Source organism: Vipera berus (genome assembly GCF_964194415.1).
Source record: "Vipera berus genome assembly, chromosome: 5".
NCBI classification, from domain to species: domain Eukaryota; kingdom Metazoa; phylum Chordata; class Lepidosauria; order Squamata; family Viperidae; genus Vipera; species Vipera berus.
In genome coordinates this window covers 54,041,280-54,068,656 of record NC_138207.1, presented here as the reverse complement: position 1 = coordinate 54,068,656, position 27,377 = coordinate 54,041,280, and the positions used below count along the sequence as shown (strand labels likewise).

Below are 27,377 nucleotides of genomic sequence, written 5' to 3'. Positions count from 1 at the left end.
CAATTACCGCAGGAGAGCCACCAGCCACGCAAGGCAGGCTCAGGCTGGGGGGGGGCGGGGCGGGGGCGGAACGGAAGCCTTGCCCTATATTCCACAATTAGAACAAGGCGCATTCCGCCAGGCCGCCCCTCCCCCTCCCTGGTTCCCTTCGGAGATCTCTTTTTTTCTCTCTCTCTCTTTTGCGCGCGCCCGCGCGCAGCGAAAACCAGCTCAAGGAAGATTTAAGTTTGCCTTCGGGAGACGCAATTCCGAGCAGAAGATACACCCAGGAGCGACGCCCCTTTCAGCCTTCTCGCCGTCTGCGGGCCTCATTCTTTATTATTACCAGGGGTCTTCAAGCTTGGCCCTTTTATGACTTGTGGACTTCAGCTCCTCTCAGCCTGGCTGAGGAATTCTGGGAGCTGAAGTCCACAAGTCATAAAAGGGCCAAGTTTGAAGACCCCTGTTTATTACAAACGGCGAGCAGCGCTGGACACTCCGCCAAACAGTTCCGAGGGCTGGTAAACGACGAGGTGTGCTGCAGCCCCCCGCCGCGAGTCTACTGCAAGCCACAATCGAGACCACGTGTCTCTCGGGACAAAGGGGCGGGGTGTAATTATTCCTGTTATTAAGAGAACAAAACGGCTGTTACAGATACGATTGCACGCTGGGCAGCGCGCGTGCTTTTAGTGTTAATATGGTGTTGCTGTCACACCAAGCCAACTCTGGGCAGCCCTTGGGGCTCCCTGAGCAGCTCAGTGTGAGCGCGCCCCCCCAGATGTTGCGCCCGGTGCGGCCGGCCCCCCCTGCACCCCCCACGCTACGCCACTGTTTGTTGAAGCAAATCCTATTTTTGGATGACAAGTTTTCACTTGAGCAATCCATGGTACGCACATGGAAAGATAGAATTCTTTGTGTATATATTTTACAAGAATATGCTGTGCAACGAAAGGCCCAGAATAAATGACTGATAAATTGAGTACTACATAGCAATATGTAGAACAATTTTTACTAAGTTAAAAGGATTAAATTACTCTGCATAAATCTGACTTTATGATCTGGGATGAACCCCCAAATGAAAAGACCAGTGCTACAATTTTTTCTTTGAAATATTACTTTATTTATATATATATTGTTTCTGAAGCATTTCTAATCAATTAATCATCATTTACCAACTAAGTTCAGGCACACATTTTAAGTCACTCTTCTTCACTCAGAAAAAAAGAATTGGCTACATGGCAAAAAAGAAAGAAAAAAACACAACCTCTCAACTCCTGGAACTTTGCCTTGTTGACAGATGTCATTTAAAAATTGAAGAAATGCTTTCTAATAATATTATTAAAAAGTAGGTGCTATCCATATTATCTGAGTGGCTGTCTGCCGAAATGATCTACCTTGCTCTAATGAGCCCCTATGGATCTTGGGAGATGCAAGCTGTATTGACATGCACACTTAAGCTAATACACCTAGACCAGTGCCTCCAAGCTCCAGCAGCCAGGGATGCTGACAGAATATCTCGCTTCTATCTTCAAAGAAAGGAAGTGATTAGTATGTTATCATTACCATTCAAAACGTGATTTCCCTATTCCCTCCTGGCACAGGTGACACATCTCTGAGATGTGGCCAGACGATGGAGGCAGCTAAAGCCACATCAAAGCCTTCCTTGATTTATTTTTTTTAAAGAAATCATTAAAACAATGCATTTAGATCAGCAGAGAGAGAGAGAGCCCAATGTGAAGGTCAGGAAAGCTAAAATAACAGTCTATAATAATTAATAGTGTTGTCTAATTCATAGCGTATAGGTTAAGAGAAATGGCCAAAATTAAAATATTGGGAGAGCAATCCAAGCAGACACGGGATGAAGGAAGAGAAGAAACACACACACATTTTATAATATTTTATAATATAATTTAAACACAATATAAGAAATTAAGGCAGGGTACCCTGGGGAATTTTAAAACAAAGAAATAATTTAACAAATTATTTAATAGATAACTTCATACAAAAAGAGCACCTTATAATAATCATAATATTATATGTCATAAATATAAATATTTTATTCATTTGTCTGAAGTTTATATTTTTAATATTTTAATGCAAATTTACTTTAAGTAATATCTACTGTAAAATGATCTTCAATCCATACAAAAGTGAAAAACTGAAGCTACATAAATAATGCGAGACATTTTATTTTCCTATAAAATGAAAAATTTCATAAACATCACTACCCTTAAAAGTGAAATGTGTGTTGTGGATAATAAACCTATGCTCACTGCAATGATTAAACATTGTCAGTTCAGCTACGTGAATATCACTAAAGTGTTCAAAACTGAGAATTATTTCTAAAATATTTTAATATGGACAATATAAACATTAAATGATAAATATGATTACTGGGATAGATGTAGCAAAAATGGACAAAAGCAATTTTAGAAACCATTAGAAAATATTCAAACTGAATCTTAACTTTCCTGTTAGCAGTCAAATATCCTGTTTTTCTAAACAAGAGCATAGAAGAATCTCATATTTTGTTATTCGGTAGTGCTTTTCAATTTAATTGCATTTTACAACTAGATTATTATTATTAATAACATTATTGCATTCAACCTTAAACTACTATATGTTTATTGCAGAAATGATGTTATGTACGGTCATAAAGCTATGGGTTTTATCAGCAGTGGGTATTTTCAATCCTTTTCTAACGGCACCAAATCCATTCTCCCTCACTATTCTTAAATCTTTTGTACAACAAATAGTGTGAGGTTGTTCCGGCTGCTTTTTAGTTTCTAAAGAGCTTCACTATCGAGCTAAATGAAGAAGTTTGCAAAGTGACAGAGCTAAATCTTGAGATTTAGAAACTCCACATGGACTGTATTCAAACTGTAATTTCAGAAGGTTAAAAAAAAATCAAGCAATGTAGCCTCTACAAAATTCTGTATACAGTTTGGCATATGTTTGAAGGAAGCCTAATAATAAAAGGGAAATGGGTCATTTTATTAATAAACAATATTAAAAAATACATAATTGCTTTTAAGATAATACCTCCTTAGGAGAGCTATAATTTAGAATGCCTATATGCCTAATTATTTGATTAATTTGAAATATGCGAATCACTGCACTAGTCATCCTTTGGACTTTAATGTACATTTTACTCTATGTACGAAAAACATATATTTACAGTTTATCCTTGAGCCAAACCGTAATTACAAATTGCAGTAGTGAAACTTCTGCTCTTTAATTTTGACTTTAAATCCCTTTTTCAGCCATTGAGTTCTTATGATTCCTGAAATGCTTCTCTTTTAGAAAATGTAAATGATTATATATACACATTAAACAAACAGGAATAAAATTCAATCCATGCAACATACTTAGTAGATCCTCACAAAATTAAATAATTAAGGTGGCATTTTACTGGAATTCGTGAAAAATTAGTCTGTTTTGATAACTCTCTTAATATATGTTTAATTGAGTATACAGTATGAGTATTATCATCAATATTTAATTAACTTATAAATAATCTCCAACTGCTTATTCCAATATATTTTGGAAACAAATCAGCTATTAAGGTTTACCAAGTTAAGTATATTTGTGCTGTCAAATTCTTCAACTGTACTTTTTTTTACAAACATCCAATATTAAATATATTTACCTGAAGAGTTAAGAATGTGTTTAGCCTACTATTTGAAAACTCAGTGAATTATATTGATATAGAATTTATAAATGGCTGAATAAAACATGTTCACAATCTTTTTTATCATGGTTTTAAAGAAAACAACTCTTTGACTTACTACATTATATGGTTTGAAAACTATATCACTCAGACCTGTTCTAATTTAAAATAAAGCTTACATGTATGATGAGGAACTATTTTCTTTGCTATTAGCATCTCTTCCCTTCTTCTTTATTTTATATTTCACATTCCTTTGTGCTTGTTATTACCATTAAATCTGAATTCTAAGTTCTTTAATACTAATCTATACTTTGATTACATTATTCTATATAATTAAGCATATACGATAATGATGCTAATTAATAAGGATAGAGTTGAAGGAACTTTGCTCAGTTGCCTTTTTATGACAGTATTTTTTAAAAAATTGATATAATGAAAAATGCTATCTATGTAAAATTCACATAGATGGAGGAAATTCAAACTACTTGATTGATGAAAAAATATTGATCTATTAAGGAAATCTACACAGTAATAAATTTCCTGTACTGTATTTCATTTGGTTATTCTCCAGTTTTTTTTCAATGAACAAGCATCATCCCTTCTCTGTCCCACCTTTTTGAAATACAGGCATTTTATAACAGAGGTCATTCACCAAATACCACAAGAATAAACAAACACAGTTTGTTGTTTTGTCTCTCTTTGCAAGAACTGAAAGGTGTTATTATGCCACTATCTCAAAAAACTGGTTCCCTAGCAACTTCTACTATACCAAATTCTAGGAGTAAGAATTTGATTTAAACTCTCTCTCTCTCCCTCTCTCTCTCTCTCTCACATACACACAGAGAGAGACAGAGACAGAAAGAGAGAATTGTGTAAGCAAAAAAACCAAGGACAAATCTAAAAAAAAGCAAAAGTACTCTAGAAAATGTCAAGAAATAATCATTTGATGATTTGATATTACTTTTGAAGTACTGTTATCTCTTCTGGTCATTTCCTGGAATGAAAAAGGATCCTAATTTGCATTCACTACAGCATATGCACAAATAAATAATAAATACAGGAGGCACAACTGAGCATACATCTACAGTTCAGTATACGTGCATGCAATATTTTCATATTGTTTTGTATGCTGGTAGATCTACACAATGAGGTATTGCTTGTACCTTTCAAGCGGAGGGTTTTTTCCCCCCTACTGTTACAGTACCTTCTGTTGTGCAGATATCATTACAGGATCTGATTTCAACATGGTATTTCAAACACATATCAAATACTAGTTTTTTGTGGGGGGTTTTTACAGATCCTTTAAATTATCTTTTTTCTTAGTGCTATTAAAGAATTGTAATTTTAAAAGTATGACCTAGGGATTCTGATGAAATGTATGATTATTACAGAAAAGACTCACACAGTGCTAGAACATTTTTAAAGAGATATGGATAAATATAGATATATAGATATATAATGCATGCATTCTGCAGATTTCTCTGTAAGTGACCAAAAAGATTTATTCAGATATGAAAAGCTAGCTTTAAAGAAAAAGCTAGGCAACAAAATACTCACCTCTTCACGTAATTTTATCAACTGCAACATGAATGCACAGAAAAAGATAAAAAGGAAAGAAATGGCAGGAAAGAAAGATCAGTTGTGTGACAGGATACAGAATTAACATTGACAATTTATCTGTTTACATGTTTAGCATTTAAAAATCACAGACAAACACATTAAAAGACCCTAAACATAGACTACATGCAGAGTTTTTTGAACGAATAAAGATCACTTTCGCACACTGTCACATTAAACAAAGAGAATAGTGTGAAATTCTCTTTTAAACCACATCTAAGACACTATCATGAAATAAAGGGGAATGACTTCATAGAAGTCTATAATACAAAAAGGAGAAAACAAGTTTACTATTCCTCTCTTCTAAGATAGTACAGCTGAAGTGATTTTGTATATACAAGATTTCTACATTTTTTATTTTGTTAGTACTGACATCTGCCTTTTTATGTCTTCCTGTACATCTATCTTACTAAATCAGCCAGAATAACTATAACTGATGGCTAATAGAAACACCAGCTTATATGGCATTTTAAAGTGTACTATTTTTAATGTAAATTTAGTTAGACTACACTATTTGGTATTGTAGTATTATGTATCCAAATAATATAAATGAGGAAGAAGCAAATAGTGGCATTGTTTTACTAGACTATAGCATTCTTTATGCTTTTGAAGAGAATTTACTTCAAAAAGTTTACATTTCACTATTCTGCTCTTTAAAATGGTGTAGTCTAATTAACTAAACAAAAGAAGAATCCTTTCAATTGTTTTTGTCAGCTATACTGCATAATAACCTTTATTTAAAATAGTAGCCTTTTATGCTAAGGTATAAATACACTCAGTCTATTTGCCACACATAGTTATAGTTATGGTGGAAGGGGAAAATTTTCTTTATTGAGAATATGCTATTTTAAAACTGAGAAGGTTTGTTCTTCAACTGGCCATTACCAGTGTATTCATACATGTGGAAAATAATTTTGAATTTGGTTGCAAATTTAGGAATGATGTTCTCGTACAGACACACACACACAGCACACAGAGAGAGAGAGAGATACAAAACTAACTTAAATGATTCCTTATGCTCATATTGTTGATCTAGAATTTAAACATTTATAATGCCAAGCAATAAAAATGAAGACATTTTAATTTTTAAGAAGAGTGCTGCATTCAATAGCTCTAGTTTTCTAAAGATAAAAAATGAAGGGAAAAGCATGTTTTCTAATCCAGCCCCACCTGTTCTTAAATTAAAAGCACTCTTGGTTCGCTCTCTTGCTTCCTCCTCACTTTCTTCTCCCAAAAGATAAACATTTCCAAAAAACATGGTTTCCAAGTTTACTGCATCACTATGCTCACCCCCATCCCCTTTTGCAGGTCACCATTCATGTAATGGCTATGATAGCTTAAGGGCCAAAGTTTAAAACTACTATTCTGCAATAGAAACCATTTGGGGCATGACACTCTACCATAGTGAATGAAAGTTTTAAAATGCTCCACATTTGTTTTTTCAATAGGTGTCAAAAAGAGAGAGAAAGAGCGAAAGAGAGTTCTATCTTGTTTGTGCTGCATGGCTGAATTTAAGCTCTGCGTAGGATTTACAGCTAGGCTAAATAATGGGTGGTTTTCTTTTTAAAATGATGTCTGAAAGATATTCATTCAAATTAACAAAAGATTTTTCTCTCATTTAACAGTTATGACACTTGATGACATGCTACAACTTCTGTTTTTAAAAGCACTATCCTAACCCTGCCAAATTCAATCAGAAAGGATAAATATGTGTGCAGCCACAATTTTAGGTTATAATAATCAGCATATTTTGGAAACAAAGATTCTTCTCTTTTTCTTCCCCTCCTCCACTTGATACAAGTGGTAATCTGTTCTTTTGTAGACAAAAAAAAATCTGGTTTACGCTGGTTTGAACCAGTGGAATCTCTTGTGACTAAGCCTTCTGCTCTGCTCTGAGTAGAATCAAAACTGCATCACGGAGAGCGCATGGGTCTGTGAGGCAGATCACGTGACATGCAGAACCATGGAATTTCCCTCCCAAGAAGCTGATAACGGTAGTGCCGTCTCTGCCCACATACAGATAACGAATAAATGCTGAACTCTATTAAACGCCCTTTACACATTATCATGGGTCGAACACACAATTTTCTGAACTTGTGAGACAGTCTATTTATTTTGCTATATACTCTCGGTATGTAACAGATTTGTGACTGGTAATGATCTGCTCTGCCAGGCTATATAAAGTGATACCAACCTTCTTTAGATCTTGGGGAATTAAGTTGACCCATTTCCCTTTCCCCATCTGAAGCGTTTTAGAGTTTTGATACACTATAATGCATAGGCAATCCAAGTCTTTATCAGAATTAGGATATCAAAAATTAGGTAACCATATAATCACAAAATATTTCCTCTAGGTAACAGCTGCTTTGTTGTACTGTATTTATCAATTTACACACTTATACTGTAATTAGTATACAAATTATTAAGAATTTTCTCTCATCCAGAGAGGTCTAGTTATATAGAGATTTTTTTTCTACTATTCAGTTGTGTCCAATTCTCAAAGACTGCCTATATAAGTCCCTGCATTTTTCTCAGCAAGGTTTTTTAGACGTAGTTTTCCATTGCCTCTTTTCTAGAGCTGAGAGAAAGTGACTGGTGCAAGGTCACTTAGCTGGCTTCATGCCTTAGGTGGGACAAAAGCTCACAGTTTCCCAGTTTCTAGCAATAAAAATACCACTTCCATTGTTTTAGTAATGAAATTAAAATTTCTTATACTTTTGAAAGCAAGTTACCAATCTAGCATGCCATTTATTAACTACGTAACTAGTGTCCTTATCAAATAAATAAATAAAAATTAAATAAACTGATAAACGGATAATGTATTCTATTTTTCTGCACTGCTGTATTTGAATCTTTCAAGGGAACTGATGCAAGCAGATAAACTTGAGACGTTCCAAAGTATTGCTTAAACTTCGCTATACAAACATAAACAACTCACTGAGAAAAAAGACATATATAATTTTTGAATAAATAAATATTATTATTCTAGGAGAAAATAACAAAACACTGAAATATTACATATTTACATATGTAAATCTTATATATTTTAAAAAGTATTTTATTTGATCGTAGTGGAATAAAAGGCAAGGTACACTCAGAAAAAAAATATACAGTTCACTGAACTCAGTATAATTTATCCAAATTTCTACTTTAAATACTAAAATGCAATGTAGGAAATAGCTTTTACATAAACTAGTACGTCAAGTTAGTCTATACTATCTATAGTACCATAGAGGATAGGCAGAGCATAAAAGTGTTAAGTAAAAAATATAATTAAGCTAGACAGATAACATAATAATTATCTCTAATGAAGCTATTAGGGCAGACAAGATTGGTTTTTTTCAAGGACCAAAATGCTGTAATATAGAATGTCTAATATTTTACTAACCATATTTTCCAATCATATAATTTATTAGAAATTATTTGAGGAACTATTCTATGTAGTGTATTTATTAGATTTAACATTTTTTCATGGACAGAAAAACAATGCCATCAAACGTATAGACTTGCATAAAGTACACAGTGTTTATGTAAAGAATAATACATTACAGATAATTCTGTCTATTTCTGGAAATGCCTAATTTAGATTTGTTTTAGCTTTCTCAACTTTCTTTGCTCTCTATTTAACTATGCAGCAGGTAGTGTGTATATGTTAATACCCCTAGTCTGTCATAACCACAGGTTTATGCTTATGTTTACAGAACACTTGCTTTTCCATTATTTATGCACTGGTTTATGTTATTCCTGACAAATTGAGTATGACTTTCATTCTTTAGTTTAAACTTAAATGATTATACCAAGAACAGATAAATTTAATAATATCCAGTGTAAAGTATATTGAAGTATATTCATCAATCAGAAACATTAAATAGGAAATTCTGTATATTGAAAGACAATTTCCTGAAGTTTCCAGATCCAGCCCCAAAGGAGCTGACCAATGTATAGAAAATTACTGAAAAATTTCTCACTATTTTCCTAACAGTGAGGACAATTAACCAGTGGAACAGCTTGCCTTCAGAAATCGTGGCCACTCCATCACTGGCGATTTTTAAGAAGAGACTAGACAGTTACTTGTCTAAAATGGTATAGGTTCACCTGTTTGACAGGGGACAGGGCTAGAAGACCTCCAATGTCCCTTCCAGCTCTATTCTATTCTATTGTCAAAGTATGTTAAATCTGTTTATCTTTGTTCACGTTATTATTATAAATTTCACTAGTCAAGCAATGATGGATGGATGGATGGATGGATGGATGGATGGATGGATGGATGGATGGATAGTATACTTGATATCAACAAAAAGGCTGATATAGATAAACAGAATATTAACTGACTTCGGACAATGAAATCACTATATTTTTTGCTATAGAGTAAACTTGCTTTCTGTGTTAATTTCATGGCATTACCTGCCTTTCTTTTTGTTTTTACATATGTAGCTAAATTTATTGTTGTTAGTCATTAAAAACATAAAAAACATCAGTTTTCACCACAGGATAAACTGATTCTTCTTAAAGGGGACAATAAAATAAAGCATGTATTCTTTCAAACAATGGCTTACATTTTATCAAAACTAGTATTTCTTTTCTTTCAAAATTCATACTATGAAAACAATGTAGAAAATTTAAGTTTGAAAGTAATATCAATTTTTTGACAGAATTATCCTGTAATAAGACGACCCGCCAATAAATTTAATAAATAAATAAATTCTGTGAACAGTGCTAGATATTAAAGACCTTTTCTGAAAAATATGTCCATTTTCAGATGATTAAAAAGAAAAAAGAAAACAAAGTATGTATTAAAACATATCATTACTGAAACACATCAGCTATGTATGTTAGCATATATGTTAACAGATCATAGAGTATAAAATAAAAACATAGCAACTTAAATTTTCAGATTTTTATTTATTAAATTATTAAATGTAAATGCTGGCGCACTCCCCACAACTCTAGGCAGTCTTAAAATTGAAAGTTCACTTGATTTTTTGTCTGAGTTATATCACATATAGATTTTATTTTGATACATAAGAAATACACGGTACATATAGACATTTGCTTTACCTCTTCTATTAATGTACTTTAGAGAACAAAGACTAAATAGTAACAAATAATACATTTTCACACGATAGCAGTGTTCCAATATCTCAGGGGCTGCCACAAAGAAGAGGGAGTCAAGAAGCAACGGATGGAAACTAGTCAAGGAGAGAAGCAACCTAGAACTAAGGAGAAACTTCCTGACAGTTAGAACAATTAACCAATGGAACAACCTGCCTCCAGAAGTGTTGAATGCTCCAACACTGGAAGTTTTTAAGAAGAGACTGGACATCCATTTGTCTGAAATGGTATAGGGTTTCCTGCCTGAGCAGTGGGTTGGACTAGATGACCTCCAAGGTCTCTTCCAACTTATTATTATTGTTATTTACTTTATTTTATATTATTATTATTATTATTATTATTATTATTATTATTATTATTATTATTATTATTATTATTAATAGAAATTAAGATCAGTGGCAAACGTTTCACAATATTAAATAATTATACCTTTATCTTCACTAATTTACATTGCTCCAATGTACATTATCTTTCTTATGTGTGAAATTTTAAAAAAATATTTTAAAATATTATAACGTATGAAAGCAAAAAATTATAGATCTTTATCCAAAGTAAGCTTTGGGTAAAAGAAGGGTGCATAACCATGAAAACAAAATAACTTTAAAAACCCTCCTTGCAATATTGGAAACTGATCTTGCACAATGGAGACTCTGGATAAAATGTTTAGAAATATTTCACATTTCTTAAAAATGCTAACATTTTGTACTAAGTTAATTACACGTATATAGTTTTGGTATAATTTCAGTTTTGTACATAGAACAGAATCTGGTTCAGAGAGGCAACTACACAGAAAAAGAAACTGTGACATTCTGAAACCCCATTTTCATTTGTTTTGCCTTCCAGTGTTGAATTAATTATATTTCCCTCTTAACAAAGCTGTATTATGTGAATTTGTATTCCTTTTACATATGTTTCGGTTTGTTGGCAAATATTGTGTTTCAAGGTACTCCTTAAGTACTAAATAATAAAGAAAAAGGAAAGAAAATATTATGTTTTTTTGTTTAATTTTTTTAAAAAAACGTAACAGACAGGGATCCAAGATAAAGAGTTAAATTGTAAGATCTCCAAGAATCATTTTGAAGTTGATTAAGACCCCAGCTTTGCATTAAACAGTATCACTTCCACATGAGTTGTTACTAATGCTGTTAAGAAGCAGCTTGAGAAGCCCAGTGGGCCAATGACCTCCTTCACCCTCCAGCCACCCACTAGGGCTTCTTGATTAGCATCCTACCTGCATCTCTGAGGAATTCCCATCGTCCCCTAGGAGCTCATTCCGCACCTCGTCACTGTAGGCAATCCGTGACCTTTTCTGTAAAATAAAAAAGAAAAACAAAGAAATGTGAGCAAGCAAAGCTCTGGAACTATCACTATCAAGGTTGCTAAACTCAAAACCTCGAGAGCCCTCTAATGGATGCCTACTTAATACAAATTTCTAAACTTCTCAAGAAGTTGTTTTAACAAAACGAGGACAAATATAATAAAAATCATCAAAAAGTTCAGAGGAGTTTATAATTGTTAGATCAAATTAGCCTAGCAACTTGCATCTTCATAGAAAAAAGAAATCCAAAACCATTCCCATTATATCTAGTATGAACTAAATCGCATTCTCCTTCTTTCTCCAATCTTAAAATAGCCTGTCATTTTATATAACCCGGCTCTAAGTATCAGTGTCTGATTACAATATCTTCTATATTGTTACCAATACTAAAAGAACAATGGTTGCATTGCATGCCACATAATTCAGATTCTACAATTAAGAGTTTCCATGTAATAATTATATTATTATGCACAAATACGCCAGTAAGAAAACTGAAAATCATAAAAAAAGCACAAGAGGAGGAAAAAAGTTGACTGTTCTATTTCACCTTCCATATATCAGATGTAAAACTTTTTAAGTAAGAATTCTTATATGCCTAAAGGCTAATGGCAAAGCCTAGAATCCCATTGATTGGAACCACGCAGTAAAATCACTACCCTGCACTCAAAGGGGGGGAAAAAACTTGGACAAAGAAAAGATATACTTTTCATTGGGTATTTGATTGATTTATGCAAACTGAAATGCAAAGAATTACTGAAAGCTGCTGTTCAGGAAAAATAAGTAATGTGCTCTTTTATTCAATAGGAGATAGGTTCAATAAAAGAAATTCTAGTTCTTTGAATATTAGATTGAAAAGAATTTTTGGAAAAGAATATGTGCTGGACTTAAACTAAATGCAGGAGCTTGTGTTTTATGTTTTTCTCATATCATGTAAAACAAGTGGAAATAGTAACACTGGGCATGAAAGTTAATATGCAATAGCATCCCATACCAAAGCTCATTACATAAATATGTACGATGAAAAATGATAACAGAAGACTTTCAAGCAAGCTTATGTGGATTTAAAATGAGGGAGAATTAGACACCTGTGGACCTATTTAGAAAAAAAAGTGATGCTCATAATGCAATGCATGGCCATATACATGGTCAGCTGTGTAACTGGTTTCCTTTTGGTTAATTTGCTTTAAAGCAGGCATGTCAAACTGCTGGCCCACGGGCCGGATGTGTCCTGCTAAAACCATGCCCACCCCATTGCCGGCAATGGGGAAAAAGTCCTGATATGTCGCGTGACATCATGTGATGTCTCAAGTTTAACATGCCTGCTCTAAAGAATTCACTGGGTTTTGCTCATGTTCTTTTGAATTGGTTACCATTGGTTACCATTGGTTAGTAAGCAAACTTGTAGACAATAGAAATGGATATTGATTGCTTTCATGGTTGCAAAAAGATTGATGTTAGAAGGCTAGATTGGCAATCTCCATTGATTATACGAGGTCCATAGAATTTACCTTAGTTACTTTAGTTTCTATGCTAAACTATATAGTCTGAACAAAGACTATATACATATTTAGAAGGTTAATTTAAATACATAATTTCATTTCGTAAACCTATTTTAAACTGCACTAACATAAATGATTAGATAGATAGATAGATAGATAGATAGATAGATAGATAGATAGATAGATATAGATATACATACATACATACATACATACATACATACACACACACACATATATACACACATATGTGTGTGTGAAAATAGTTTTGGTTTCGTTCTGTGCATAAAAGATGCATGAGATTGATGCCCTGACCAATCTTATTTTTAAAGCGTAATTTATTTTTAATTGAATTTAATAGAAAGCGAGCATATACTAAAAACATAACAGGCTCTAGAATCATTGATATTTTCAAGAATGCCTCTGAATTTGCTATGTGCCCCTAGGCATTCTTATTCTTATAAAATACAAATGATGAGTGGTTGCAGCCCAATCTTTTGGTTATAAAGGTATCTACTTACTTAGAAAAAAGATAAAAGAAAGCTAGATTAATAGTTGGTTAGTGAGGGTGGGAATAAATAAAGAAGATGGTAGAGAGTAGAATGTTAATTTGCCTTTTAGAAAATGATGTTTCTGCCTGAGGTCATGCCATTTTTAGCAGCCATTTTATGAACTGCCAAACATTCATTTAAATTATTTGCTTTGATTAAATTTTATTAAATTGTGAAATGGACCCACCCGTCCCAAAATACCGAGTTATCACAAACTAGCAAACAGAGAAACCAAATACAACACTAGTCAAATGAAATCCCTCATTTTATACAGAGGTAAGATGCAAAATACTTTTTGAAAATAACTTTTCCAGTATACCCCAACTGCTACTTGATAGAAAATACATTTTAAGTTGCTGTTGCTACTGCTGCTGCTGCTGCTGCTGTTGCTGCTGCTACTACTACTACAACTATTTCTATTACTATTATTTATTATGTGTATATCTCAGGAAGAACAGTCTCACACACAAAGTGAAAATAGCCATTACAGCATTAAAGGAAATGGGAACCATTAAAGAAGCTCTGGTATCACAGTCCCTGATTAAATTATTCATTTCATCACAATGGGAGACTGCAGTATGCAAGAATTTCATATGGAGATCGATTTTGTTTTTCTATTATTTTTTTACTAAAAAGCTAACAAATTGACACAGAATGCTCAATTATAATACCTTATTTTGTGTTTGATTTATATAAAAAAGGAATGAAGTTACAAATGCATGTGAGTCATGATCCAGTCCTTCTTTTCTATTTAAGGTTTACTACTTTATACTGCTAATGTCTAACAGTTTAGTTACCCTTGGTCAAACAGCTCCCAACAGCTATAATAAATAATGATGTAATTCCAGCAATTCAAGAGTAAACTGTCACTTACCCCAAGTCTGCCTTCTGCTAAGCTACTGGGCAAGCTATGACTCTTTAGAGGCAGGGTAGGCAGTTGGTGATCTTGGAGATCAAAGAACCCCTCAAGCTAAATTCACACAACCCTTTTTGTAAATTCAAAACCTTTCATAGAACAGGGTTCCCCAACCCCTAGTTCGTGGCCCACTACTGGTCCATGGCTCGTCAGGAACTGGGCCATGAAAGCTAGTGAAGCTTCATCTGCGCATGCATGGGCTCTAGGTAGTGCACGAAACCATGATCTCCATGGTCTGTGGAAAAACTGTTTTCCATGGAACTAGTCCTTGGTGCCCAAAACATTGGGGTTCGTTGACATAGAAGATCAGCTAAGCACTCTAGGAAAACCTAATCGCTACTTCCTTGCAGTCTAATGTTTGTATGGGTCAGAAGAGATAACTAGAAAGAGAAAAAAGAAAATATCAGAGATAGATTGGTGAGTTCATCCTCTTTTGACTCTTACCCTTACTCCTGCTTGCTTTACCTGTACTTATCATGCAGCGATCAGTAGACTATCATAATGAATAAAATTCTGGGTTGGAAAATAGGTCTACTCCAAGCATGCAGGTTTTAAAACCTAGAGCTGGTTCTATAAAATAACATCTGTCTGAAAATATATAATATGAATCAGACACAGCAAGGTATGTTAGAAGGCTTATATTTAGATTTCATTGTACAACTATTTAGTGCAGGGGTCTTCAAACTTGGCCCTTTTATGACTTGTGGACTTCAACTCCCAGAATTCCTCAGCCAGCATGCCTGGCTGAGGAATTCTGGGAGTTGAAGTCCACAAGTCATAAAAGGGCCAAGTTTGAAGACCCTTGATTTAGTGCAATATAGTTACACCATTCTTAGCAGAGATAACATGTATTGTCACAAACATTTTTGTCACATTCTCAATAATAAAAGAAGCTTTATCAAACTACTAAGCTTTTTGCATACAATTAGAAGCAACTGTACAATATTCATCAATAAATAATTTGATACTACTTTTGATCATAATTTCATTCCAAAATGAATTGATCACAGAGAAGATCAAGTCTTTGAACTAAAGTGCCTATTTGTTCTCTTAGCATCTATCTAAAATATCAACACAGTAGTCTCATTTGTCTTTAAAATAATAACTCTAATAATCTTACTAAGAACTTTTTATGAAGCTGAATATCATTAGGGATGGCAAGAGAAATTTAACATAACCAAAATAAAAGAATAAAAGTGCATTAGGCTCTCAACTTTGCAAATCTTTACTGAGTATACATTTACACTGTAGCCAAATGCAAGCATGAGACTTTGTGCTAGAAAAAGTCACACACACTACAACAGTTTGAAGGAACTCAATTCATAATGCATTTTATAAATAGTTAATGACTTCTATATATAAGCTAACCAGGCAAATCAAGAAATTGTCAACAATTTTAGTCGTAGTTGTCAGCTACCACTGTCTACAGTGCTGCTGCTTTATATGTATGTTTCTAAAAGAGACAGAAGTTTTCGAGAGTTCAAATCCAATCCTTTTCTGAGAAGCCCAATATGAATTTAATAGTTCCTGTACACAGAATATGCGCAATAAAGAGTTCTTTGTAACAGGTTTTTGATTGTTTTTTTCCTGCACTGCATCTTACATATGCAAAATGATATGCATGGAGAAGCATTCCTCAATATTATCAGAGAAAAGGTATGATTTTCTGCATTAAATTGCAAAGTTTATAAGAATACAGCATCTTTTAAAAAATGGCAGAGAAATGAGATGATGATATCATCAAGAGGAGCAGGAATCCTATAACCAATTGTCCCAAACAGTGAACTGAAATGACAACCCTACGAACAGAAACATCTTGAAAATATGATAAATTCTTCACTATTTTTTTCAACATTTGAACTTCCAAAACATTCGACAATTCAAAATGATAATTTTTAGATATCAATAGTGTATTGATTTCTTAGGAATGACCGACACAGTAGTGATACTGGAAATTTGGCCACATTTCATAAATCTGTAAGCAATGTTGCAGAAAATGCAGAAAATAGTAAGAAGTGATTAAAAAAAGAAATTAAATATTAGGAATAGGAGAAAATAAAAGTAAACCTAACTAAATTTACTTTAACCAGCACTATTCACTATACATTCCATACCTTCTATCCCTGCAAATAGCTTTGCTCCACAAAACATACTCCTAATCGGACTTCCGGTGGCTGCGCGGCGACGGAGACAGCCTTCCCGGGCTGCCCGCGGCTCAGCTGAGTGATTTTCGCCCGAAACAGCGCCGATCAGCTGTTCGGGCGAATTTGAAGCCCCCTCCTCGGGAGAAGAGGAGGGGGTGAGGCCCCAGGTAGGGGTTGAGTTCTCCGGGGCCGCCTGAGCTTGCAGCTTGGGCGGCCGAAGGATCGAACTCCCCCGTAGCCTGGGTCGCTCCCAGCTGGCCAGCGCCTCTGCTCCTGACTTTATGGAGCAGAGCCAGGCGTCTGCGACCACCCCTGCCTGAAGGAAGGACTATGGAATAAAAAGAGCAGGCAGAGCGGTACAAGAGGAAAAGGTGAAGAGGATTATTTTATTCTACTCTCGAGCTTGATGGACTTTTTAAACTCTAAGTGAAAGTGCGTCACAATTGAAAGTAAAAGATGGCGGCTAAACCTCCCCCTAAAACTCTTCGGAGTGCTGGAACTTCCCCGGTGCAACAATCATCATTGCAGGCATTACATCCTCCTGATGTAGTGACATCGAAGGACTTACGAGATGCTCTGGATAAACTTTTGGAATCAATTAATCAATCAATGGGTGATAAATTTGCAAAGATGGAGGAGAAATTGGAGAAACTGGAGGAGAGAGAATAGAAGAGAGGATGGAACAGAAGTTCAGCGTGATGAAGGTAGACATTTTGTCTTCAGTGTATAAAGTGGCTGAATGTGTGGAAGATTTGGATGAAAAAGTCAAAGATTCGACTCAAAAGAATGCTATATTAGAAGCAAAAGTATTGGAGAATGAAGATTTAAGAGACAAAATGGATAGAGAATTGAGTCTTGCTCAATATTTCCAGATGCAGTTTGCCATTAGAATCAGAGGTTTAAAGGAGAATATTAAGGAAGATCTAAAGCAGCTGGTTTCTGAGGCTCTCAAAGTGGTATTGAATCAGCCAGCATCTGAAATAAAAGGAGGCATGGATAAAGTGTATCGTGTGAACTCATGGATTGCTAGACAGAGAAAGCTGCCTAGAGATGTGGTGGTTTATTTTGCAAAAAGGGAAATTAGAGATGAAGTTATACAAGCTGCCTATGATACTAAAGTCGTGATTGCTGATCAAGAAGTTCTGGTTCTAAAAGAAATTCCTCCAAAGATTTTAAGGAGAAGGAAGGATTTTACATTTCTTGTGCAAGAGCTCAAGCAATGAGATATAAGGTTCAGATGGGAGATTCCAGTTGGGTTGATGGTGATGTATGAAGGTAAAAGGTACCGTTTGGTTACTGTGATGCAAGCGCGTGATTTTTACAATAATGTTTTAAAAGCAACCCCATTAACACTTCTGGAAGCTGCAAAGGGATCTGGAGAAGGAGAATATCAAGAGGCTGAAGATGGACAGATAGAGGAGAATGGTGCTGCAGGAGATCAAGTTATAACACTTTTGGATGATCCCAGAGAACAGAGGGTGACGCGTGCTGCTTTAAAACGATCAAAAAAGATAAAAGAACAAGATCAGCAGAAGTCTATGGAACTTTCACAACGTACTTACAGCCAAGTAGTGGGAGGTGGGAAAAGATTTGGGTGAGGAATGTAAAATTTATATAAGTTTGAAATCTAAGAGAGAATTTTTACAAAATGTTTTATAGATGGTATTTAGATTTTAAAAAGCTAAGCATGTATCTGAATTATTAGCCTAAATGTTGGAGGTGCGGTGATAAAGACGTAATATATTTTCATATTTTCATATATGGTGGACTTGCAAAAAGGTTAAGGCTTTTTGGATAAAAATCTGATGGAATATACTAAGTTGATGTTGAATTTAATTACGGCAGCAAGACTTTTGATAGGATAGTACTGGAAAGAGGAACTGCCGACCATAGAAGAGTGGATTTTAAAGGTTTCCGACCTGGTCGAAATGGTGAAGATTTCGGCCTATTTGAAAGATTACTCGCAGGAACGCTATATTATGGAAGGGAGAAAATGGCTTGAGTTTACTCAGAATAAGTATAGGGTTAAGAAGTTTTATATTTGAATAAGTCTTCTTTCTTTATTTTTTTTTCTATATTAGTTTTTTTTTATATATATATTTATATATATTTAATATTACTAAGGTTTGTTTTATCCTATATAAGCTAGAGAGTGATAGATTTTAGAGTTTATGATTGTTAGTATATGGTTGTTTATGATTGTTTTTTTTTATATATACCTTGTATTTAGCTCTGGGAAGTCGGGGGGGGAGGGGGGGAGGGGGGAGAGGAAGGGGGGGAGGGAGAAGGGGGGGGAGGGGGGATTTTTTAAGGGAAAAATTGTATGTTAAAACTTTTTAATAAAAAAAAAACATACTCCTAATCAACAACATAATAGGTTTTCCTTCTTATATTCATTGGTTTCTTAGTGACTTGTTGAAGAGCAAAGATCTGCTCTGCACATCTCGGCTTGGCATAAAGCCTAACTACATTGCCTCAGTTTTGTTCGCTGTCAATTATTTCAATCAAATTCTACACATTTTCCCAGACATACTTATTAAACTAATCCATCCACTTTCATTCAGAGAAAGTTTGTTGTATTCATTCTTGCTGCTCTTCTATTTTTCCTTTTGTATAAAGGAACAATAACAGCATTCATTCAACCATTAAACATAGATGTCTTCACTCATGTTAAAACAAGTCATCCAGCCACTTCATAAACAAATCATATCTATATTTTAACATTTCTCCAGATTTACCTGCATCTTACAACACTGATTACTTTTTATTTTTATTTGAAATTAACATTTCTAGCATTTAATATCGCTATAATTCCCATACATTTTTTCAAGATTCCCTCACTTCAGCTTCATCCCAAGAATTTCATCTATTTCATGCTTAATTCCATTCACTCTGTTGAAGATTCCATTAAAAATATTTTACATGTTCATGTTGTTTTGAATCTTAAATATTTTTGCTCTTTTTACATTTTTTCCTCTATGTACACATTACACTTTTCTTCTATATTCATTTTTGCACAATATCATATTCCTGATATGTTTTACATCCCTATTGTCTTTCACTTCATCATTATACAAATCATTCTTTTTTAAGATTTGTATTAGTTTAACTCTACACACTTGTATCATTTTAGAATAGAATAGAACGGAACAGAATAGAGTTGGAAGGGACCTTGGAAGTCTTCTAGTCCAACCCTCTGCCCAGGTAGGAAACCCTACACCAGTGGTGGTGAAGCTATGGCCCTCTCTGTGGGCACGCGTGCCGTCGCTGCCAGCAGCTTGCGCAGGTCCATTAGGCTACCACCACCTGGAGCAGCAGTCCTACCCAGCACAAAGGAGGCGAAGCGGCCAGCTAGCAAGCTTGAGTAGAGGTGGTAGAGCATGCCCACACCCAGCAAGCCAAAGGCCACCCAGCTGGATCCCCATCGGCGCCATGGCCCCCCAGTCCCAGCTAGGATTGCATGCCTCCCCTCATCTATGCTGGGCCTCCTGCCCACCACCTCACCTGCCAGAGACCTCCTGGATGTCCCCCAACCCTGCCTGTCCCCCACAGGCTTCCCCTCCATGAGCAACATTGAGGTGGCCATGCCCACCCCAGCCACACCCACCCAGTCTGCCCTGATAACTGCAGCCATGCCCACCCAGTGGGCCACACTGCCATGCCTCCCCTGAGGGCACCACAATGCTGGTGTGGCCCTGGCACTTTGTGATAAATAAGTGGGTTTTGGGTTGTGGTTTGGGCACTCAGTCTCTAAAAGGTTTGCCATCACTGCCCTACACCATTTCAGATAAATAATTGTCCAATCTCTTCTTAAAGACTTCCAGTGTTGGAGCATTCACAACTTCTGGAGGCAGGATTCCACTGATTAATTGTTCTAATGTCAGGAAATTTCCCCTTAGGTTGCTTCTCTCCTTGATTAGTTTCCATCCATTGCTTCTTGTCCTGCCTTCAGGTGCTTTGGAGAATAGCTTGACTCCCTCTTCTTTGTGACAACCCCTGAGATATTGGAACACTGCTATCATGTTACCCCTAGTCCTTCTCTTCATTAAATTAGACATACCCAATTCCAGCAACCATTCTTTATATGTTTTAGCCTCCAGTCCTGTAATTATCTTTGTTGCTCTTCTCTGCACTCTTCCTAGAGTCTCAACATCTTTTTACCTCATGGTGACTAAAACTGGATGCAGTATTCCAACTGTGGTCTTACCAAAGCATTATAAAGTGGTATTAACACTTCACATGATCTTGATTCTATACCTCTGTTAATGCAGCCTGGATTTGTGTTGGCTTTTTTGGCAGCTGCAGCACACTGCTGGCTCATATTTAAGTGACTGTCCACTAGGACTCCAAGATCCCTCTCTCAGTTACCACTATTGAGCCAGGTACCACTATACTATGCCTGTGTATTTAGTTTTTCTTGCCTAAATATAGAACCTTACTTTTTTCACCATTAAATTTCATTTTGTTTGATAGCGCCCAATGTTCAAGTCTGTCGATATCCTTCGATATCTTAAGCCTATCTTCTGGAGAATTGGCTATTCCTGCCAACTTGATGTCGTCTGTAAATTTGATGAGTTCCCAATCTACCCCATCCAAATTGTTCATGATGATATTGAAGAGTACTAGGCCTAAAACAGAGCCCTGGGGTACCCCACTGCATACTTCCCTTCATGTGGATGCAGTTCCATTAAAGACTACAAGTTGAATGTGGTAGGTCAGTCAGTTACAAATCCATCTGGTGGTGATACTGTCTAACCCACATGTTTCTATTTTATCAATTAGTAGGTTGTGGTCTACTTTATCAAATGCCTTGCTAAAATCCAAGTAAATTATATCCACAGCTTTCCTCTTGTCCATTAATTTTGTCACTTTGTCAAAGAATGCAATAAGATTTGTCTGACATGATCTGATTTTGACAAACACATGTTGGCTTTTGGTTATGACTTTGTTTGCCTGTAGCTTTTTGCAGATTCATTGCTTATCTTTTTCAGTATCTTCCCAGGTATTGAGGTCAGGCTGATAGGGCTAGAGTTTCCTGGATCTATTTTTTCCCCTTTTTTGAAGATGGGAACTACATCAGCTCTTTTGCGGTCCTCTAGTAGTTCCCCAATGCTGCAGGATCTTTGAAAGATATAGTTCAGTGGTTCTGAGATCATGTCTGCCAGCTCCTTCAGAACCTTGGGGTATAATTCATCTGGTCCTGGTGATTTGAACTCATCTAGTGCTCCAAGATACACTACATCAATTTTCCTTGTATCCACTTTCCACTCTTTCCATAGTTGAGATTGAAACATCTAATACTTTTTCATACATGAATCATGCATTCTCTTCCTTTCATCTTGCATTTGTCCCAACATCATCAAATAATTATCTATCCCACATTCAGATGATCTTATTCATTTTCCATCATAAACAATCCAATCAATAAAGCCAAGATTCCTGGTTTTTTTCCTCCAAATATTTTTCTTTAAATGGGAAGTTGATTGTAAATCAAAGTAATAAGCTTTTGTTGTTTTTTAAATTAAATTGCTCTTTTGTTTGGAGTGATTGACTTAAAAGAAGGATCATTTTTCCTACTATATAAATGACAGTTCATCAACAGAATGATTTTTCCACTATAAAAGGCAATAAAATTCCACCTTTATGAAAATAATCAATGCTGATGTGTCTATTAACAAAATGTGATCACCAAATTCGTAATTCCAACATATATAGCCATATAATATTTAAAACTTATGATCAGGACACATTATAATAAGAAGTAGAGATTATAATAAATATGATGAACCATTATGGAACTATAATTTAAAAGATTGGTTATCATCCTGTCAAATAATAAAGAAAATGTGTACTATATCAGAAGACCACATAGAATATTTTGGCAACTGCCTGCCACACTCTAACTTAATAGTTAACTCTAGCTATTTAGTCATAATACCAATAGAAGAAGCCACATTTGGTAAAAATGATTACAATATTAAACATACTGTAGTCATATGCATATCTACCTCTTGAACACAGAACTTACTTCTATTTGTTATGATAAACAGAATATAACATGTTCAGATGATTACAGTCATCTTATAATATTTAAGAAATTTAAACACCATACACAACAACAAGAAACAAAGTTATTCAGAAACAAGTTCAGTTATCTTCCCTAATGTTTTTCAATATCCAAATTTTACACCAAACAACAATCTGAGTCTAGGTCAGACATGTCAAATTCGCGACATCACGTGACTTCGCGCAACGTATTGGGACTGTTTTGCCATTGCCGGCAATGGGGTGGGTGCGGCTTCTGCATGGCACGTCCAGCCCGCGGGCCGGCAGTTTGATACCCCTGGTCTAGATAGACATCATTTGGTAATTCAGAGGAATTTTTGCATATTGATTCTTTTAAAGGCCTACTCAGATATATTTGCTCAGTTCTGTATGGCAGTTTAGCTTTACACAACTGGTTTACTTGACGCAAGTCTTAATATTTCCCAACTGAACTCAATATATTCATAGGCAAACACAGTTAAAATAGAAAAAGAATTAATTCAGCTTAAACTAATTAAGAATTGTGATCTGCAGCACTCATGATCTGTGTAATTTTACATGTGTAGCACAGTACATATAGTCACAACTATAGGAATTCTGTTAAACTATGATATAAACAAATCAAACAATGAAGTTCGACTATTACTAATTTCCACGGGCCTCACATAGAAAAGCAATTGCATAAATTACTTCAACTATGAATTTAATATAATGTTATCACCAGACCAGCCACATGGTAAATAGATTTATGTTGCATATGAATTAAATAATACATTGCTATTACAATACAAGCAGCTTTTGTTCCATACCTGATGGATAGGGTATTTCTTAAATTATTGCCAATATAGCTACATCAGCATCTTCAAAATGGAAACAGCATTGTAAAGAGAAAGAATCAGTATAGCGCAATGCCAATTTCATGACTAAATGAGAATTAGACAGGAAAAAGACCCCAATAACAAATTTTAAGGTTGATATTTGTTTTCATTTTTATCTTGTTTTTTAAAAATATTTTATATTACTTGGTATCAGACTGTGGTTTTAGGGCAGGCAACAGTTAGCCGGTTCCTTTTAATTCAATATATTTTCAATTACTAGCCAAAAGGAGAGCCACAGTATTTTATCACAATTATCTCAGCCTTATGCATACGATATGTATACATATTTGAGTGTGTGTGTCTATGAAAGCCTTAATTCACAATGATTTTTTAAAAATATAAAGATAGCAAAAAGATACAGCAGCAAAACATTCTTCACACACTTGCTTTTTATTATATTTGAAAAAAGTTCAACTAACTTCAAAGTCAGCTATAAACTGTGTGACATCATTGTAATAAAAACAAGAGTTGAATTCTGACTATTAGATGCACCAATTTATCCCACATAAAGGGGCAATTACACTATGGAATTTCTTTGTCTTCTTTTAACCACAGTGATCATATATCTTAAGTAAACAAAGGTTATTCTTATATTTGGTGAGCTGACCAATCAAAGCCTAGATAGAAAACAATTTATCAGTTTTGATGATATTTATCAACAGTTAATATCTAATTTTACCAAGTATATTAATTTACTGTATTTCAGTTTAAATTATAGGAATTATTTCTATTTTTTCATCTACACATAAATTAGCACACACAATTTTAGATAAATAAGATATCTTTGGGATTGTGGGAAATTTCTTATATCTGCTTGGAGTAAGTAGCTGTATTATCTACAACTATCATTCTAAAAATTCAGAATTACATCAGACTGGAACGAAAAAACCAACAATTTACGGTCACATCCAAGCATATTTCCTAAGAATTAAACCTACTGAATTTGAGATGGCTTATTCCCAAATAACTGTTTACAGGTTAATGTAACCTTAATTATTCATTAAGACATGATATCTAGCATTATGCAAACCAATTCTGTATCAGTTCAAGAGATATAAATCTTAGTGACCATTTATATTCTAGATGAATTGCTCAGGCATATATTTAGAACTTCATTGCCTGATGCTATTTCAAATTTTAGCAAATTACATATACATATGCACAGTATTGTGTACATATCCCAAGTCAGCCATATTTCTTCCATGGACTATACAGTGTCAGCCCCTAACTTGCAAGAGGAAACTCTAGCCTTCTGCCCTTAGTCAGTAGATCAATATCTAAAGGCCAATGCTCTTCATTCATCATGCTGCAAAGCCACTGACCTAGAAATCAGAGGTGTAATGAGATCTGTCACAACCAATTTTAATCCTGCCCTGGATGTATTCAATGATATTGAATACATTTGTTGTACAATATACAGCAGTACAGCAAAATTCTATGTCATAATTATGAATCTGTTCCATTTTAGCTCTGAGTGACATAAGAGAGATCTGAGACACGTTTAAAAGTACATTAAAATATTGGAATCTTGAAAATTAACAATACATTAGAAACCAAAAATATATACCACACAGAACATGTGCCATTCATTATCATGTTTGTCTGATCCGAGAGCTGTCAAGTGGCAGCCCTAAACCAAGGGAACATGAGCATGAAAAAGGAAAAAAAGATTGTTCCTATAAGAGCTATAGGTATCAAGATGTTTCACTCTTGATTTTCTTAGTTATAGATTGCATATTGAGCTGTTGAGGAAAACTGTTTTTGCCAAAGAAACAATTGAGTATACTTAAATAAGTGCAGATTTTTATTTTTAGATTATACTACACCATGCCAAACAAAATACCAATCTTGATGATATACAGATGAATCCTACTAATGTAAACACATGTTCAAATTGTAGGTATGTTGTTTAAAAATAAAGGATGGGATTTCCATCTATATAAGCAAAACAAGATATAAAGACACGTAACAAATACCACATGTTTTACAAGAAACTTTTAGCTAAATAAAACTCAAATTCAAATTTTGAAATATCATATCCATAGAACTATGCATCCAGAAGATTTCATCATATTCATACTTCCATTATGTTAATTCTGCAAATCCATCTCCCAAAGTTCAAAATTTAATAGTTACATAAAAGCGTACATAATATTAAAGGAGCATTAATGATTTCAAATTTTCTTTTCTATATCCAGGCAAGAGTCCTTATCCAGGTCATTCTCTTGGCTTGTCATTTTAAATGCCTTTTTTATTAATCCAATATTTTTGCATCAGGCAAGATTTGTTTCATAGCCATTATTCCTACCTTAACCCTTTAAACATACTCTACACATATACAGTAAGTATAAATCATTACTGAAACTTTTGATATTGTGGCTAATAATATCTGGTCCCATTCTACAAAGATCTCCTTTAATAGTTGTATGTTAGTGCTTTCTGTCATTTTACAAATCTCAGTCCTAATCAAAATTAAAGGCAGAGTTTTTTTAACTGAAATTTTGAACTTCCTTTCTTGTAATTTAAATAACAACATCTCTATTCTCTGTTATGACTTACTGTTGCTGTTTATTTTATATGGTTTGTTCCAAACTATTATAGTAAAATTTTCAATATTACAAATTTGTCTGGACCTTTAATTTGTTTATAACTTTCTGGGTTCAAAATCTTATTTATCTTTTTGCCATTTGTTTAGAATTCTTTAGGTTCTTAAAATTATAGCTATTTTTTCTTTTGTTTAAAATGAAGATAGACTCATCAGTGGGTTTTCATACATTACCATTCCAAATATCTGCAGTAGCTTTAAGATGGTTAGAAATGCCATTTCCAAAAGTGTTTAGAAGAAACATTACCAAACTTAGTGTCCTTTAAAAGGGCTCCACAGCAGTTGTGAGCTTGATGATTGATCCCTTCATCCCCTGGCAGTCAAACCCATGGGTGACCACTGTCTTGCAGACAGCAAGCAGCAGTTGTCCAGAGCACATGTGGCAATCTCCCGTCCTCTCCTTTCCAGGTAGATTCTACTCACCAGTTCTTTGTTCCTGCCATGACTTCTCTCTCTACTCTCCAAAGAGACATGTTTTGCTCGCCATGTCTCCAACAGAAATCGTTGCATATCTCCATTATTTCAATCAGACATACATATACACACAAATACATAAAATTTATGTTTGCAGAACTTAGGAATATAAAATAGTTTATTTTATACAAGACAAATACAATGCTCCATTTTTTTTATTCAGTAGTTTTTTTTTTTACCTCAGGGTCTGCAAACTAATCCTAGTGCTACCAAAACTGAATTGCAATACAGGTTTGCTGCAATTCTGTTTATACAAAGAAGCAAATAAAAATGGACCTTCAAAATTTATAAATAAAGAAATAAAGAAAAAAAGGAAACAAACAAAATAGTGTATTTATTCTGCACAACTAAGAGTTTACAACAAGGAGTAGCTTCCAAGTATAATTCTCTATTTTTAAAATATAGTAAATATTTGGATTTAACTATAGGTATAAATTTAAAAACAACTAAGTATATCTCAGCAAAGTCTACCTTTGCTAAATTACAAGGTAATAAAGCACCACATTACTGATAATTGGAAAAAGATTCAAAATTGTTATCATTATTTAGCATCAGTGTGATTCAAGATC

The 27,377-nt window shown here is 34.5% G+C and overlaps 1 protein-coding gene across 3 annotated transcripts in view; it reads right to left on the bottom strand.

Moving 5' to 3' along the window:
- Positions 1-27,377, bottom strand: part of VTI1A (vesicle transport through interaction with t-SNAREs 1A) — a 251,646-nt gene that overhangs the window by 167,440 nt on the left and 56,829 nt on the right. For all 3 annotated transcript variants that reach the window (XM_081329029.1, XM_081329027.1, XM_081329028.1), the window contains exon 4: positions 11,610-11,687. In XM_081329029.1, the coding sequence (XP_081185155.1) occupies positions 11,610-11,687 (78 nt within the window). The remainder of the gene's footprint in view (positions 1-11,609; positions 11,688-27,377) is intronic.